The 15,365-nt window shown below is 41.3% G+C and overlaps 1 protein-coding gene across 2 annotated transcripts in view; it reads left to right on the top strand.

Annotated features, from left to right (window-relative positions):
* Nucleotides 1-15,365, top strand: part of kdm4aa (lysine (K)-specific demethylase 4A, genome duplicate a) — a 172,135-nt gene that overhangs the window by 139,469 nt on the left and 17,301 nt on the right. Inside the window, exons 11-15 of one of the 2 annotated variants that reach the window (XM_072390199.1) lie at nucleotides 2,351-2,748; nucleotides 6,392-6,488; nucleotides 6,577-6,761; nucleotides 14,188-14,392; nucleotides 14,741-14,817. In XM_072390199.1, coding sequence (XP_072246300.1) covers nucleotides 2,351-2,748; nucleotides 6,392-6,488; nucleotides 6,577-6,761; nucleotides 14,188-14,392; nucleotides 14,741-14,817 — 962 coding nt within the window. Of the gene's footprint in view, nucleotides 1-2,350; nucleotides 2,749-6,388; nucleotides 6,489-6,576; nucleotides 6,762-14,187; nucleotides 14,393-14,740; nucleotides 14,818-15,365 lie in introns of both variants that reach the window. The other variant, XM_072390198.1, reaches the window with a different exon arrangement.

Genomic DNA, 15,365 nt, shown 5'->3' with positions numbered 1-15,365 from the left:
AATTATCATGGCAGAGGACTGATGGAATGACTCGGTCGATAAAACCAGCAGATGAAAAGTCATTAAAACTATAAACTACTATTTAAAAAGAGCTAAGTCAGTGCTTTTGCTACATTCATGTTTGTCTACATTGTGCAATATATTTTCACTCTAGCCATCCACATTGTGTGATGCTGAACATCAGCATTCTTTCGGCCTTTGTTAATTCTACCACAGTGAACATTTATTATCATTAATAATCCAGAGGTGGATTGTTTGTTAAGATCTTATGTGGATCATGGGTCAGATCATTGGGTCACGTCTAGTATCCCAGATAATCTCAATGAAGTTCAGGTCGACTTTGAGTGGCCAAATTATGTGTTAAGAGTATGTCTCAAGTTCCTATAACTGCTGTTTAACGTAAGAATTTATTTTAGTTTTAACAGAACATGGCGTTCTCTAAATATGTTTGTGCCACCAGGTGAAAAAAAATTAAATCGATGGAAAAACTTCAGGTAATATGGCCGTTATTCCATTGCTTCAGAGTTAAATCTTTATGCTCCTTATTTTAGTTATTTAATTTGGCTTACTTATTTTATTACATTGCCATGAATTCTGGCATTTTCTAATTTGATTTCACCAAACATTTAGTTGATCTCAGACCATGATCACACAAGATATTCTTCCAACCAAATTTCTTCCTCTAAGTTGATAGTTAACCACTGTCCAAGCTTTGATAAAACATCGGACAGTTCTTACCCCAATTTTACATATTTTCAGCAATATCCATAGTTGTTGTTTTTTTATGATGCACACTAATAATTGGACCCATCTGAAATAGCTTAACATCTTTTTCATGACCACTGAGTGTATGTTGTAATATGGTTGATTAAGAAATCAGAAGCTACTTATTGGAGCTAAATAATTTATTGCCACTTGAAACATATTAGTCACTGCAGTCTTTTTCCAATGGAAGGCTCCAGTCCAAGTGGGGACTTTTGACAAGGCTGTGTGTGTGATGTCATTAGAATAAGTAGTATCCAAGTATTAAAGTCAGACAAATAAAAGGTGTTGAGATAGAAATACGATTTCACACTATTTTCTGTCTTCTCGTCTTAAGGAAAATTGTTCTCTATTGGACTTTTATTGTCCTTTGAAGATCAAGCCATTTTAATGCAATTCGGAAGAATTTAGATTACACAAAGGCACAATAATTCAACTGGAGATAGTTAAGGTCTGCCTGCCTGAAATGTGTAATGTTAAAAAAATGCTAAATAAACTGCGTTAATTTTTTATTTTGTCTTTAGTTTTGTTGACCAAGCCCTTTGACACTTAACACCCATTCACACACTTAGTCCTTACAATAATACAAAACCATAAACTGATAAAAGATAGTTCAGGTTATTATTGTCTAAGGATAAAGAATTTTAAACCCAACCCTGCTAAGTTAGAACTCACTATAGAATCACTAGTCATGTTTCCATCCAAAAGTGATTCGAATCATTGGGAAATGCGCATTAAAAGAAATTCGAATCATCAAAAGTACGGACTTTGGTGAAAACTACTAACTCGCACGAGTTTTCCACAGGTTGGCATGACAACCAGCCTGTAAGCGTTTTACCGGCTTCCCGACCCTGACTGTATCACCATGGGGAGAGGACTTGGACCTTTATGAAGATTTGGGCAAGTGATATGGCATAGCGGTTATTTGTTTCCCCTTAATTAAAGTTAAAAACGCCACAACTTCTTCCTCTGTCCACACAAACCTTCCATTGTCCGCCATGTTTGTTGTCTTATGAGAGACCCGCAAACACCGGAAGCAGTTGGGGTGAAAGTGCGCTACCTTAGACTTCATGCAAACACAGCTGTTTCCATCCCTTTCGAATCAACCAAAACCCGGCGCTAGCGAGTGTATATTCATTTGTGCGAATCAGGGGATTTAATTTCGAATTATGGCATTTCCATCATAATTTTCCAATCCGATACTTCTCGATGCTCATCTCAGCAGGCTGATGGAAACGCACCTATTGTAATACTGAACATAACTGAGTTGAATGAAAGATTGTCGATTCCTAAAAGGAAATCATACAGTAGCTGTATGAATATGCATAAGTAGTCATTAGTCTAGATCAGCAGCCATTGCACAGGGCTATTACTACGAGTAAGAATGTCCCCTTGTACAGTTCTTTGTTGTGAAGCTAAAGCCAGACTGAACACACTGCTGTTGAATCAGTGTGTTGTGTGAAGAGAACAAAGACATAAGAGAGATATCAAAGTTAACTGTGAACTGCATGGTTTAACAAACTATAAAACTGGTATACTGAGCCTTTATGAGTATTTGCAATAATGTAGTTTCAACAATCTCTTTCAGACACATTAAGAGTCAAGCTGGAACCCAAGAGGGAGAGGGACGCTAAGCTGCAGTCTAAATTTCAGTCCAAAACCAGCAACAAGAATACTTCAAACAGACGAAGCCCTGCAAAGAAAGAGAAAAATGGTGTGACACCGGCAGACTTTTGTCCTCTTGAGCCTGTTAAGGGAAAGGTGGTGCAGCCAAGTATTGAGGAAGCAGGGGGCAGTGTGGAGCCTCAAGTGGAAATTAGTTGCAGCCCAGCGCACAAACTATTTCAGAGGACCCCTGCAGACGTCCTTCATGTCCACAGCTATGCCAAAGGAGACTATGGAGAAGAAAACGTGCCAAAGGATGAGGAAAAGAGTGAGTGTAGTGACAGCAAGAAGGATAAAGACATCATACATCTCACCAAAGAAGTGAGTGTGCAAAAATACTACTTGTTACCTATTCTTAATGTCATACCTAGCTTTTTCTTTTTTGTTTCTTTTTTTTTAAATTTGATCTTTTCAGTTAACTTAAAAATGTTGTCAAGACTTTTGTACTACATGACATTTGTTGGGTTTTATTGCATTTAAATTCTGCATCTCACCAGTCCATGACAGTTACTGTTTGCTGCACTTACATGAAGCTTGTCACTAATTAGATATCCTGGCACTGATCAGACCAACTCAAAAATTCAAATGTATTCAGAATATAAAGTCTGTGCTTAACAGAGAAAATGATTGCTGCTGCAATTTTGGACATTTTCATGTATTGCTATGGTCTGGGCCCAATATTTTGTGGGGTTAGCTATTTTCCTGAAACAACCACTAACTTTACACATGACACACTTTTGTCGTGTAACAACTGCATGACATAAACTTTGCAAAAATAGACACACTTTTGAATGACAGACAGTCTGTCAGCAGCATTTGAAAGGCAGGAATCAACTAATCACTCTGCAGAAGAGACTAAATTGAGAATAAAATTCAGTACTTTTAATCAATTCTCAAGTGAAGCATTGCCATAATCTTTTATTGGTACATAAAATACACCAGACTTATGGGTCACGTTTAATTGTTTGAAAAAATAATGAGTGTGTGCCTCTCATTGGAAGTGATGCTGAGGTGTCAACCACATAACTTAAGTCCATCTCCAACTCACATCAATTCCTTAAAGCAGCACTCGTTTTAAGTTGACAGCTTTAAAATGATGTGCTTCTGAGTTGTTTTGAAATGTACCAGCCCCGTTATGCACACTCCCAGACCTGAGACTGTCCTGGAGTGCCAGAAAGCTGAGGGGCCTTCAAAACTTTTGTTTCCAGCCCAGCATGACACTGTTTTGCTTTACAGTACAATGTCACACATCAGCAAAAGAGCTAAGAGAGAAAAAGAGCATTGTCATTACTTGCAACTCTATACAAGGAAGTGTGTTGAAGAGATAGTACGAGCAAGACACGGGACAAGAATTAACATCAGATTAGATGTTACTGCTGCAGAGTAAAGATAAAAATTATCATGATGACAAATAGATACAGAGTTTGCTTCATTGTTGCTATCAGTAAGTAATGTCTGATTTGCTATTTTGTTCTGCCGTGTTTTTGATTTGGTAGCCTCTGGCAGTGAAGTCGTCAATGTGCTCTTTACTAATCATGACAAGAATCCAATCATGATCATTTATCTCTCTGCTCTAAGTAGGCTATAAAGTAAAAGATTGAAGCTGTGGTTGACATTTATATACTCCAGACATTTACTTTAGTGCTCTGCACCATACCCAACATAACTTTATAACAGCTGCATGTTCGTCCATGTTATTCATCAGAGATTGAAATGGAAGTTATAATCTTATCGTTCGTGCTCATATGAAGTTAGCACCTCAGTCCATTTTCTGACTAACATGGCAAGAAATGTTCTTCACAAGCTACAATGTTTGGTGCGTTTTAACACATTTTTCACCAAAATCTTGGTGTTTGCTGCATTTCAAAAGGTTTTCTTCTGTCTTGCAATTCATGGCAATATAATATATCCATTTCTTGCAAATGTACTGATGTCACACAGATTTATTTAGTTATTACTGTGTTTCAAAACAAATAGTTTTGCACAGGACTGCATAGTGTAGTGGTACGATTGCCACCTTTCATGCAGGGTGACCTGGGTTCAGATCCCCTGCATGAAAGGTATTACTACCTCCAGTAGGGGTCCTTAGGCAAGGCCACCTTACCCTATCTGCCTACCTGTAAGTCGCTTTGGAATAGAGCGTCTGCTAAATGCATAAACATAAACTAAATTTTTTTTTCTTGTAAAGTGCTCCTTTACTTTGTGACTTTTGTCCTTTAAAAAAAAAAAAAAGTAATTTGTAGAATAGAATAGAAAAATACTTTATTCATCCCCCAGTGGGGGAAACTCAAAATGTTTTAAATATTTACAATGATTGTATATTTGACAATAATAAAAATAATAAATGACTAAATAAATGAATGTGAGAAGAACATGTCAGCAGTCACTATTAAAAAGCCTTATGGCTGTGGGGACAAAGGACCTCCTGAACCTCTCAGTCCTGCAGCCTCTCACTGCAGCTGCTCCTCTGACCTGCCAGGATGCTGTGGAGAGGATGTTCATTATTATCCAAAACAGAACAGAAGGTCTTGCCTTCTGCCTACTACAGAAGCAGCCTTTTTGGAGAAGTCAAAGAACATGATTCTCACATATGAACCAGGCACATCCAGATAAGCATATGCCCGATGCAGCATGTACAGAATCGTGTCTTCCACTTCTGTGTGTTTCTGGTAGTAAACTGGAGGGGGTCAAGATTCTCAGCAACCTGCAATCTCATGCGGCGAACAAGGAGTCTCTCCAAAGTCTTCATGATATGAGCTGTCAAAGCCACCGGTCTGTAGTCATTCAGCTCCACCAGTTGCCCTAATATGAGACTCCAGACTCCATCTGGGCCTGCAGCCCTCCCTGTCTCCTGAGCTCAGCTCCATCCTCCATGCCGACCATGGTGTTATCAGATCTGCCCAGTGGTGGAAGAGACTCTTCCACACAAGCGCCTCTGGCTCATCACACTTGTTTGGTAGCGAGGTAGCGTTTCCCATAGGGCAGAAAAGTCTTGTACCTCCTGTTGTGCCTCTCTGCTTTTCATTTTGCTCCAGCTCTGCATCCACGGTACAGCTTTTTTAGCTTTTATTCCACGTCCAAACAGTTCTTGTGCGGCTGTAGCTCAGGAGGAAGAGCAGTCGCCCACCAATCGGAAGGTCGGTGGTTCAACTCTGGCTTCCCCAGGCTACATGTCGAAGCGTCCTTGGGCAAGACACTGAACCCCACGGTATGAATGTGTGTATGAATGATTAGAAAAAAAAAGCACGTAGTTAAGAATCTTAAGACGTGCTGTATGAATGTGTGTGAGTGGGGTGAATGTGGCATGTAGTGAAGCGCTTTGAGTGGTCAGTTAGACTAGAAAAGCACTATACAAGTACAAGTCCATTTACCATTTACCATTTGTGTTTACTGCTCAGCAGTGCACATTGTCAAAAAATTAAAATAAAACTAAATGTAAATAAAAAGTAGATCACTTAGATTAAAACTAAAATTACATATAATTATATAAACGTCAAACAAAGCCAGAGAGCTACACAGACTTGCTGCCGATAAGGCCAGCGCATAGCAACCGTCATGTCATGTGCTGTAAAAATAAGAATTGCTATGTAAACAATTTTGGACACCTGGGTGTTGTGTTCCCATCAATTTAGTTTTGAGCTAAAACTGATCAAAATCAACTTCAACTACTGCAGAGTTATCTGACAGTGGGATGAATGACGATGAATTCTTTCATGTTGCAGTCAAAAGGTAGATGTAAATCTAAATGTTTTTTGGATAATGTAAAAAGGTCTGAAGAGAAAATAAAGATTAGTCATCACCGTGATGGTTTACACGTTTTGCATTTTTTAGGTCTATAAGTTAGCAAAATCTATTTTATGTTTCTCTTATATTTGATATTTTTCTTTTTTTTCTCTATTTTTTTTTATTTCTTTTTTTTTAATCCTGCGAAGCCAGATTGCTAATGGTGATTTTTTTCCAGCAGGTGGCAGAAGTGGTAGCTGCTGAGGGGGAGTTGGAGAGTGAACTGGAACACCTTCCAGGCCACCATCCAATTATAAAGGACTGCATCAGCGATGAAGGTCTGTCTTAACAGAAATACAACCTCTAATTTTTTATATTCTTTTAGATCTTATTCAAACCAGATGAATCTTTTTTTTTGTGCCTTAGAGGGTCCAGATCAGCTTCCTCCAATAGAGGAAGATGGTTTAGAAGGGGAGAACTGGGCTAAGCCTCTTGCTCATCTTTGGCAGAGCAGACCTCCCAACTTTAAGAAAGAGAGGGAGTACAATCAGCGCATGGGCTCCAAGCCTCCATTCTGCTCCATCTGCATGCTCTTTCACACATACCAGCAGGTAATCTTCACCAGAACAGACCCCACTCACAAGTCCTCACTCACAAGTCATTTCCTGCAATGTGTGGGCTTTTGGTATTGGATTCAGATTAAGATTTGTCACATGTGGATGTAAACCCATAGTGAAATGAAATTTCAACGAGATCCTGTGTACAACTGTGCAGTACAGAAAAAAATAAAATATGAAAAAGAAAAAAAATAGAATGAAAATAGACTTATGGCAGTAAGAATATACATAAAATAATTTAATAATATATGTGATATACATGAATAATAGAAAATAGAGTTAAGTGAGGGCTTGAAGGTTCAGTGTCCTGATGGCCTGAGGGAAGAAGCTCTTCCTCAGCCTCTCCGTTTTGGCCATTCAGGAATGGAGTCTTTTGGCAGATGGTAGCCACTGGAGGAGTTTATTGCCAGGATGGTGATAGTCTTTTAAAATTTTTCTGGCTCTGGCAGTACACCGTCTGATGTAGACTTCCTGCATGGTGGGCAGTGCTGACCTGGTGGTACGCTCAGCACAGCAGATCACTCTTTGAAGAGTTTTCCTGTCCTGAGCCATACAGCTGCCATACCAGGCGGTGATGCTCCTGGTGAGCACAGACTTGACTGCGGTGGTGTAGAAAGTCCTCTGCAGCGCTGTGGAGATTATACATTTCCTCAACCATTCATGGTTGCAGTCATGGGTGTAGAAGTAGTAGAGCAGAGGACGCAGGACACAGCTTTGGGTGGTGCTGATATTGAGGGTGCGTGGGCTGGAGGTGTGGCTTCCTATCCTCACCACCTGTGGTCTACCAGTCAAGAAGCTCTGGACCCAGAAGCAGAGTGAGGAGTTCAACCCCAGGTCCCTGAGCTTAGTGACCAGTCTGTGGACTGTCTGACTGTGGACCAGTCCGGGACTAATATGTGAAAAGCAGGCATAGGTGCATTGTAAGTGCTAGATAGGTGATACTTGAGTTAATTTTCTCTTGTTTAATAGAAATGGCTTTTTAAAGTCCTCACTCAAACCACTGGTTATGTTCTGTCCCCTGTGGACTTTACTGTCCTCAAAAAGGGGACCACAACTCACATAGACCCTCATCTCACAGGACCTAACCTGTTGCAAAAGGCTAGCTTTTGATCTTGTGATTGAGAGTGGCCTGGCTCCCTCCTTGATGAAGGTGATGGCCCTCATCAGTTCCAAAGTGGCAGGTATTTTCTTGCACCTTCCCTGTTCCAGAGTATCAATAAGGGACAGAAACCAGCTTTACCGTCCTTGGGCTAGGGCTATTTTGCACCTTGACAATATGTGTGCCAGTGTCCCTTTTTGACCACAGAGTTTTCAGTTTGGGTCTTCTCTCTGCCCCCATATGTGCAGATGTAATGGAGTTGGAAGGGTGTTGTGAGAGGAAAGAAATACGGTAGGGTTCCAGTCACTACAGTTCTGCCCGTTAGGTTTTGTGCTTGGGCAAATCCCATTTTGTCCATGCACTCTGGGACCCTTGTTCCACTGCCCTTTGCCATACACCTTTACTAATCAAGAGCCTGTACTGCAGCTTGTACCATGTTTTGCCTGCTTTTTACACCTGCATTACTTCACTACTGAAAGTGTGCAGAGCCAAGTCCTTTCCACCCAATGCAGGGGTTTTCCAGGATGTCATAATAACTTTAGAGCACTCGCTGCCTGCTCTACGGCTGATTTAGCTGCCCACTTGTGCCCAGACCTGTTGGGACCCCTGCTCCATTTATTAGGCCATGTTTTGATTACCTCATGCTGAACAAGGCCACTTTGCACTTGGCCACTTTGAATTCCTCCACAACTTAAAACAAGTGGAGCTGTAGTTGCCCTGACCAGATGTAGAGGCCCACTGAGGAGAAACTGCGGGGAACTCCCAACCATCTCCACAGGTGTTTGTTGGGCTTCCTCTCCATGTCCTCTATAGCAGTCTTGGGGGACCTATAGACTGTGAAGAGCCACAAAATCTTTGTCTGAAGGCAGTGTTGGTACAGCCAGGTCTTGACCTTGCTGGGGAGTCCAGACATGACAATCTTCAACGAGTTATGTCTGCTGCTGCTGCCATACCCTGAAAAGCAGGGAACAACTTGTTTCTGTATAGACGTTTTAATGTATTTGTTATGCATAAGGTATGAGGTCAGCCTTTTTGCAAGCACAGAGAAGAATATCTTGCATCTTGTTTAACAGAGAAATTGTCCTGAACTTGGCAATTGTGGAGGACCCCTCTTCTTTTGGAATGAAGCGTCCCTCTGCCAACTTTCAGCCTGATGGAAAACTGCCTTTGGTTAAAATCTTCCTTATGATGTACCACAAACTCTGGCAAAGTTTGGGGCATTTTTTGTATATCTTGTATTTTTATTACCAATAATAGAAATACAGTTATACTTTTATCAGACTTTTTAAATAACATATGGTAATTTACTAAGCATATTTTGAAATAGATTAAGTACATCAGCAATTTAATTTACATTGAGTTAATTGAAAACCCTGCCATCAATTACTGATTCCACACTTTTTGTACGCAAAAGTGGCCTTTCTTCATCCCAAGCCTGGTCACAAAATGGCATATTTATTGTTCCTGCAAGATAATGCAGATCATGCCCTACAGAGGGAGCAACCCTGTTCCATCACGTGTGCAGGTTCCCTCGACCTTGGGCTTTTTGTCCACTGGAACATCTCAGCAGAAGCTGGGAGACAGGATGGGCATATCACAGTCATCCATCAGCCACTCTCCCGCGAGTCGTGGACACAATAAATCAACTGGCCACACAATACATATAATTTCCACATACAGCTGAAGAACAAGTTGCAGTCAAGAGATACAATAGACTGCAGACACCTGCACATTAAAGTATCCTCACCAGGTCCATTCCTATACTTCAACTGGAAGCAGTATCACTCCATAAATGTCCAACTCATCTCCCAGAACAACCTAATAAATGTGGTCGCTCGCTTTCCAGGAGGAGCACACAACTCCAACTGCATGGAACATGCGCCTCAAACAAGGAGCAGCTGGTGGCTCATTGGTACATATCTTTTAATAATTAAAAATTTCTGCAACAATGTTTTTTTCTAATTATTTTCTAATTTCTAATTATTTTTTCTAATTATCAACCACAACACTCTCTAGTTATTGGGCCAGCAGTGGTGGCCAAGTCACTGCCCATCTGCTCCTGATTTCCAGCTACCCTCCTCCTTGCCTCCTCCCCAATTTCGAAAGCTGCCTAAAATAAACAAATAAAAATTACTATATGGCCCAAAATTTGTTTTATATTAATATTTTAAATTATGATATTGATAAAGTTATAATAGAACATTTTGTGTAGACTTTCTACTTAATGGAAAGCAGTTAATCTGTTTTCATATACTGTGTCTTAATGCAGCTGAAATCTTAATAAAGCCTCATACTTTTTTTAATGTCTGTTATCAGACAACATAGTGAATCAGATTTTAAACACCTAAATAACACCAGCCAACACCATACCTTGTTCTACCATGATCTGGTAGTGCTCGGTAGGTCATTCCACCATCGTGGAACAACACATGAAAAGAGTTTGGATTGTCTTAGGCGTGGTGTAGGCACTGCCTGACGACAATCCTTTGACAACCTGAGTGACCGAGTCGTGACATAAGCCTTTGCAAGAGCATTCAAGTAGATGGGAGCCATTCCATTAAACACTTTGTAGGCTAATATCAGTGACTTGAATTTGATGCGGGCGGCTAAGGGTAGCCAGTGGAGTTCAATGAACAGAGAGGTGACGTGTGCTCTTTTCGGCTGATTGAAGACCAGATGCGCCGCCGCGTTCTGGACCATCTGGAGCGGTTTCACAGTACAGGCTGGGAGACCAGTTTGGAGAGTGTTGAGAGATGACCATAACCTGCACCAGAGACTTAGACTTTAATAATGCAAAGCTTCACGATCGACCAACGGAGGCAACATGATCTTTAAAGGTCAGTTGGTCATCAATCATGACATGACAGTTTCTAGCTACCTTTGATGGAGCAAGAGATAGGGGATTCAGTTTGGATGCAGATGCTGTGGTGTATGGTTGGTTTGGCTGGGAAGACAAGCAGTTCAGCGTTTTAGTTGGAGGTGATGGGCTTTCCTCCATGTTGATATGTCAGAGAGACAGTCTGAGATTCGTGCTGAGACCGTGTGGTCGTCAGGTGGGAATGACAGATATGAGCTGGGTATCGTCAGCATAACATTGGTATGAGAAGCCATGTGATCGGATGATCCATCCCAGTGAGTTGGTGTATATGACAAAGAGAAGAGGTCCCAGTACTGAACCTTGGGGGACCCCTGTGGCGAGGTAGTGCGCTGCAGAAGTGTGACCAAGCCAGGATACTTTGAAGGACCGACCAGTGAGGTATGATTCAAACCAGGAGTGTGCTCTCCCTGTGATGCCCATGCTAGAGAGTATGGACAAAAGAATACTGTGGTTGACAGTGTCAAATGCAGCTGATAAGTCAAGCAGGATAAGAACTGAGGACTTAGCTGTCGCTCTGGCTTCTTTTAAGGCTTCTGTCACAGCTAACAGAGCCGTTTCGGTGGAGTGTCCACTTTTAAACCCAGATTGGTTTGGGTCAAGGAGGAGAGAGACCGCCGATAGTTCTCCACGAGTCGGCGGGAGGGAAGGTTTCTTGAGCAGCAGTGTAGCCCGAGCTTGCTTGAATGTGGTAGGAAATGTGCCCGATGTCAGTGAAGCATTAATCACATGTGTGACTGCTATAGTTACCGTAGTTATGGAGTTATGGATTGGAATAGATTAGTAGGAACAGGATCCAGTGGGCATGTAGTAGGACGGCTATATATGAAAAGTTTAAACACAGCTCTCAGTGGGAGATGTGAATGAAGAATATTATGCAGTAGGACTTTTGCATTTAGTGCACTGATTTAGTGGCACACATTTCTATGGAAGGTTCGGGCTGCCACTTTGTCAGTAAAGAATGAGGCAAAGGTGTCTGCTGTCAGATTGGTAGCAGGTGACTGAGACGGAGGATTAAGTAGAGTTTTGAAGATGGAAAATAGTTTCCGGGTGTCAGTGGTACTGTGAATCTTTTCAATGTAGAAAGACTTTTTTGCATCGGTGACACTGAGGATGATTACAGTAGTGCCTGGAATTTAGTTAGATTATGTTATTTCCTTTCGGAAGCTCTGAGGTTGGTGCGCTGCGAATCGGAGAGTATCGTTAAGCCAAGAGTGGGACTGGGAGGATCAAGCAATTTTGGTGGATAGAGGACACAGACTATCCAGACAAGAGCTCAGTGTAGAGCAGAGGGACTATATGGCATCATTAGCTTCAAGGGAGGAGAATGTATTGGACGTCGGAAGAGCAGAGGCAGCAACGGAGGAGAAGTGGGTGGGCGACAGGTTGCGGAGGTTGCAGCGGAAGGAAACCATAGGGATGGAAGCAGTGGGACTTCCCAGGACACTGAATAAAATAGTAGTCAGAAAAGTGCAGAGGTGTGACAGACAGGGCATCTGTGGCACAGTTTTTTGTGAAAATGAGATCTAGTTCTTTGCCAGCTTTGTGAGTTGGAGGACTGCAAACCCATCCATTTTCTATATCCGCTTAATCCGTCAGTCGGGTTGCTGGGGGGCTGGAGCCTGTCCCAGTGGTCATCGTGCGAGAGGCGGGGTCACCCTGGACAGGTGGCCAGTCCATCACAGGGCCACACAGAGACAAACGAGACACACAACCACACACACTCATACTTACTCCTAAGGACAATTTAGAGTCACCAGTTAACCTAACATGCATGTTTTTGGACGGTGGGAGGAAGCTGGAGAACCCGGAGAGAACCCACGCATACACGGGGAAAACAGACTCCACACAGAAAGGCCCCAGGTGGGAGTTGAACCTGGACCCCTCTGCTGTGAGGCGACGATGCTAACCACCACACCATTAAATTAAATGTGATTTGTTTTAAATTTCCCTTTTCAGGACATGATAGAGTTGTACAGCCAGCCCCTTAGCTGGCGTTTTGGCTTTACTTTGGTTTGTTGTTAGAATGGAGAAGTAAATTTTATGGCAGATTTGCTGACTAAAACCTTTTTGAGAAGAACATTTCCTGAAAATCTAGAGATTGTGAAGGTTTGGCAAGCCCCTCAGCTAACAGCCCTGTCTCAGTCAGTGCTGAGCACCTTTGCTAGGTTTCTTCAGGATTATTTTGAGACGGTTAACGTCACCCGACTATGTGGTCAAAGCTGTGTTGAACCTGTGCGTGATCATCACGATGAATAAGTGTAAAATGCAATCTTTTGGAACCAGAACATATTTTGTTATCCAATTTTTTTACTTTGGTTTAAGAAACCATTTTTTAATTTTTTTTCATTTGTTCATTTTATTATCAAAATGAAATTAACGAATGAGCCACGGATTCATACGTGGGCTTACCCTTTCATAAGGGTTTCTACTCCTTTTTTTACTTGGTTTCGGCTGCCTGAGACAATCACTAAGCAGTTCATGACTGAAGCCATCTTCCAAATGTATTCCTGGATCTCTTTTGTTCAATCCTGGGCATTGTCTTTTATGCTTACAACCAGGGCCAGCTAATGATGAGACTTTGCCTAAAAGAGGCATTGGTACTGTCTGTGGCAAAAATGCATATTAGGGAAATGCAAGTATTTGAGAGTAAAATTGCATGTCAGATGCATACATTTTTTTATTTGGTGTGAGGGAGTTAGGCTAGGTACTGTAGGTCCCCTAGGTACCATACTCACTCCTGTGGTATTGTGATCTATGCACACACACCCCCCACACATGCACACAGACTAATAGTCTCTCTCCCATTGCTTGTTTATTTTGTACATACTATTGGCTTAGTAGACAATAGTGTTTATTAATTAAAGTACCATTGATATAATTATTGAGCCAACTTTGACCAATTCTATTGTACTATTTCTATGGATAAGTGGTCTGTGTGTTCATTGTGATAACTGCTGGTTGCAAATGTCAGTAGTCTTCATATCTGTTCTGTATGTCATTTCTGTTCCAGATTGACATCTACAGACAAACATACTTTGAGACTGATACTGAATGTTAGTTATTAGCTTCTCACTTTCATCAGTGGTGTCCTGTAGGCAATAACTTTCTTTAACAGTTTTACTGAAAATAATTCTTGGACACTTGATGATATTTTCCCATAACTAATCCAGCTAACCCAAATGTTATTGAATGTGATTTGTTTTAAATTCCCCTTTGCAGGGCATCATAGCGTTGTACAGCCAATCTTACAGAGAACAGAAGATTGTGGTGGAGCTCAGCAACTCAGTCCACTCCATAAAACTGGCTGCTATAAGCAGAGGACACATTTGAAAATGGAGATTTTGACCAAAGCATGTCACAGATATTTTATAAAGACCTTGGAAATTATGTTATGTTAGCCTTCTTAATATATATATTTTTTTATGTGCTATGTCTGCTGTCAGACTGAATGTGCAAACAATGTAGACAGTCCTGTGAAGGTGGGTAGTGACCAGATGCGGACCAAACCTCTAATCCCAGAGATGTGTTTCACCACCACCACAGAGGAGGACTCTGAGTGTGAAGAACAGCAAATCACACCCTATCTCGAGGAAGATGGAACCAGCCTGCTCATCAGCTGCTCGCAGTGCAGTGTTCGGGTTCACACCAGTTAGTACATGCACGCTTGAATGGGGAAATATTGGTTGCTAAGAAGTAACATCGGCTATGTCTGTTTTCTATATTTGCATATGCAGCAAGTTTTGTTTTCAACATAAATCCTATTAATATTCATATCTAGTTTCCTTAGACAGTACAAAGTCAAAATTGTTACTTTGAATTAAATAGCAGAGTTGATGATAGTTTTCAAGTAACACAGTCACTGTTAATGCACTGACCAAGTCATTTACGAGCGGAAGCATGTGCTGCACTCTAAACTTCAGCAGATTTTGTATGACTATATACTTACTATATTCAACGATCAGGTTTTGAATGTGTCTTTCTGTTTATGTATTCCAGCGTGTTACGGTGTGGATCCAGGCAGTGTGAGCAAGGAGTGGAAGTGTGCACGCTGTAAAGCCAATGCCATTACTGAGGTTGGTCAACATTTACAGTTGAATTTACTATTGACATTAACATGTGTGGATGACGTAGCACTTCCTCTCCCTCTTAGTCACCTGTGTATTATGGCTGAAGGAGTTTAACCTTCCCCTGTTCAAACACATAATGTCAGCTGTTTAGGAACTTTTTGGGTATAAAAAAAAAAATACAAATGATTACCACTAGATGAGGAAGATGTGAAATCACACAAGATGTGTTTGTGAATTACCTCTTTGAGAATCTGAGTCAATTAGTTGAATCCAGTGAATTGGATACCATCGCAGTGGTTCCATGTATCAGGGAGCACATCTCTTCCCTGAGGGTTTTCTTTCAGAAATACATTCCAGACAATAGTGGACAGTGCGACTGGGTGAGAGATCCCTTCAGTGCAACAGCACCTGCTGATTTCAGCTCTGCTGAAAAGGAACAATTCATCAGCATGACCAAATATGACTCAGACTCTGCCTCTTCAGTAAAGGAATAAAGGACATGATGTCATGATGTGCTGCTCAGACAGGAGAAGCTGAGGTGCTGACTTGGATTT

The sequence above is a fragment of the Leuresthes tenuis genome, unplaced genomic scaffold (genome assembly GCF_036924035.1).
Source record: "Leuresthes tenuis unplaced genomic scaffold, fLeuTen1.0.hap1 SCAF_7, whole genome shotgun sequence".
In the NCBI taxonomy this organism is placed as follows: Eukaryota; Metazoa; Chordata; class Actinopteri; order Atheriniformes; family Atherinopsidae; genus Leuresthes; species Leuresthes tenuis.
This window is presented reverse-complemented; position numbering and strand designations above follow the sequence as displayed.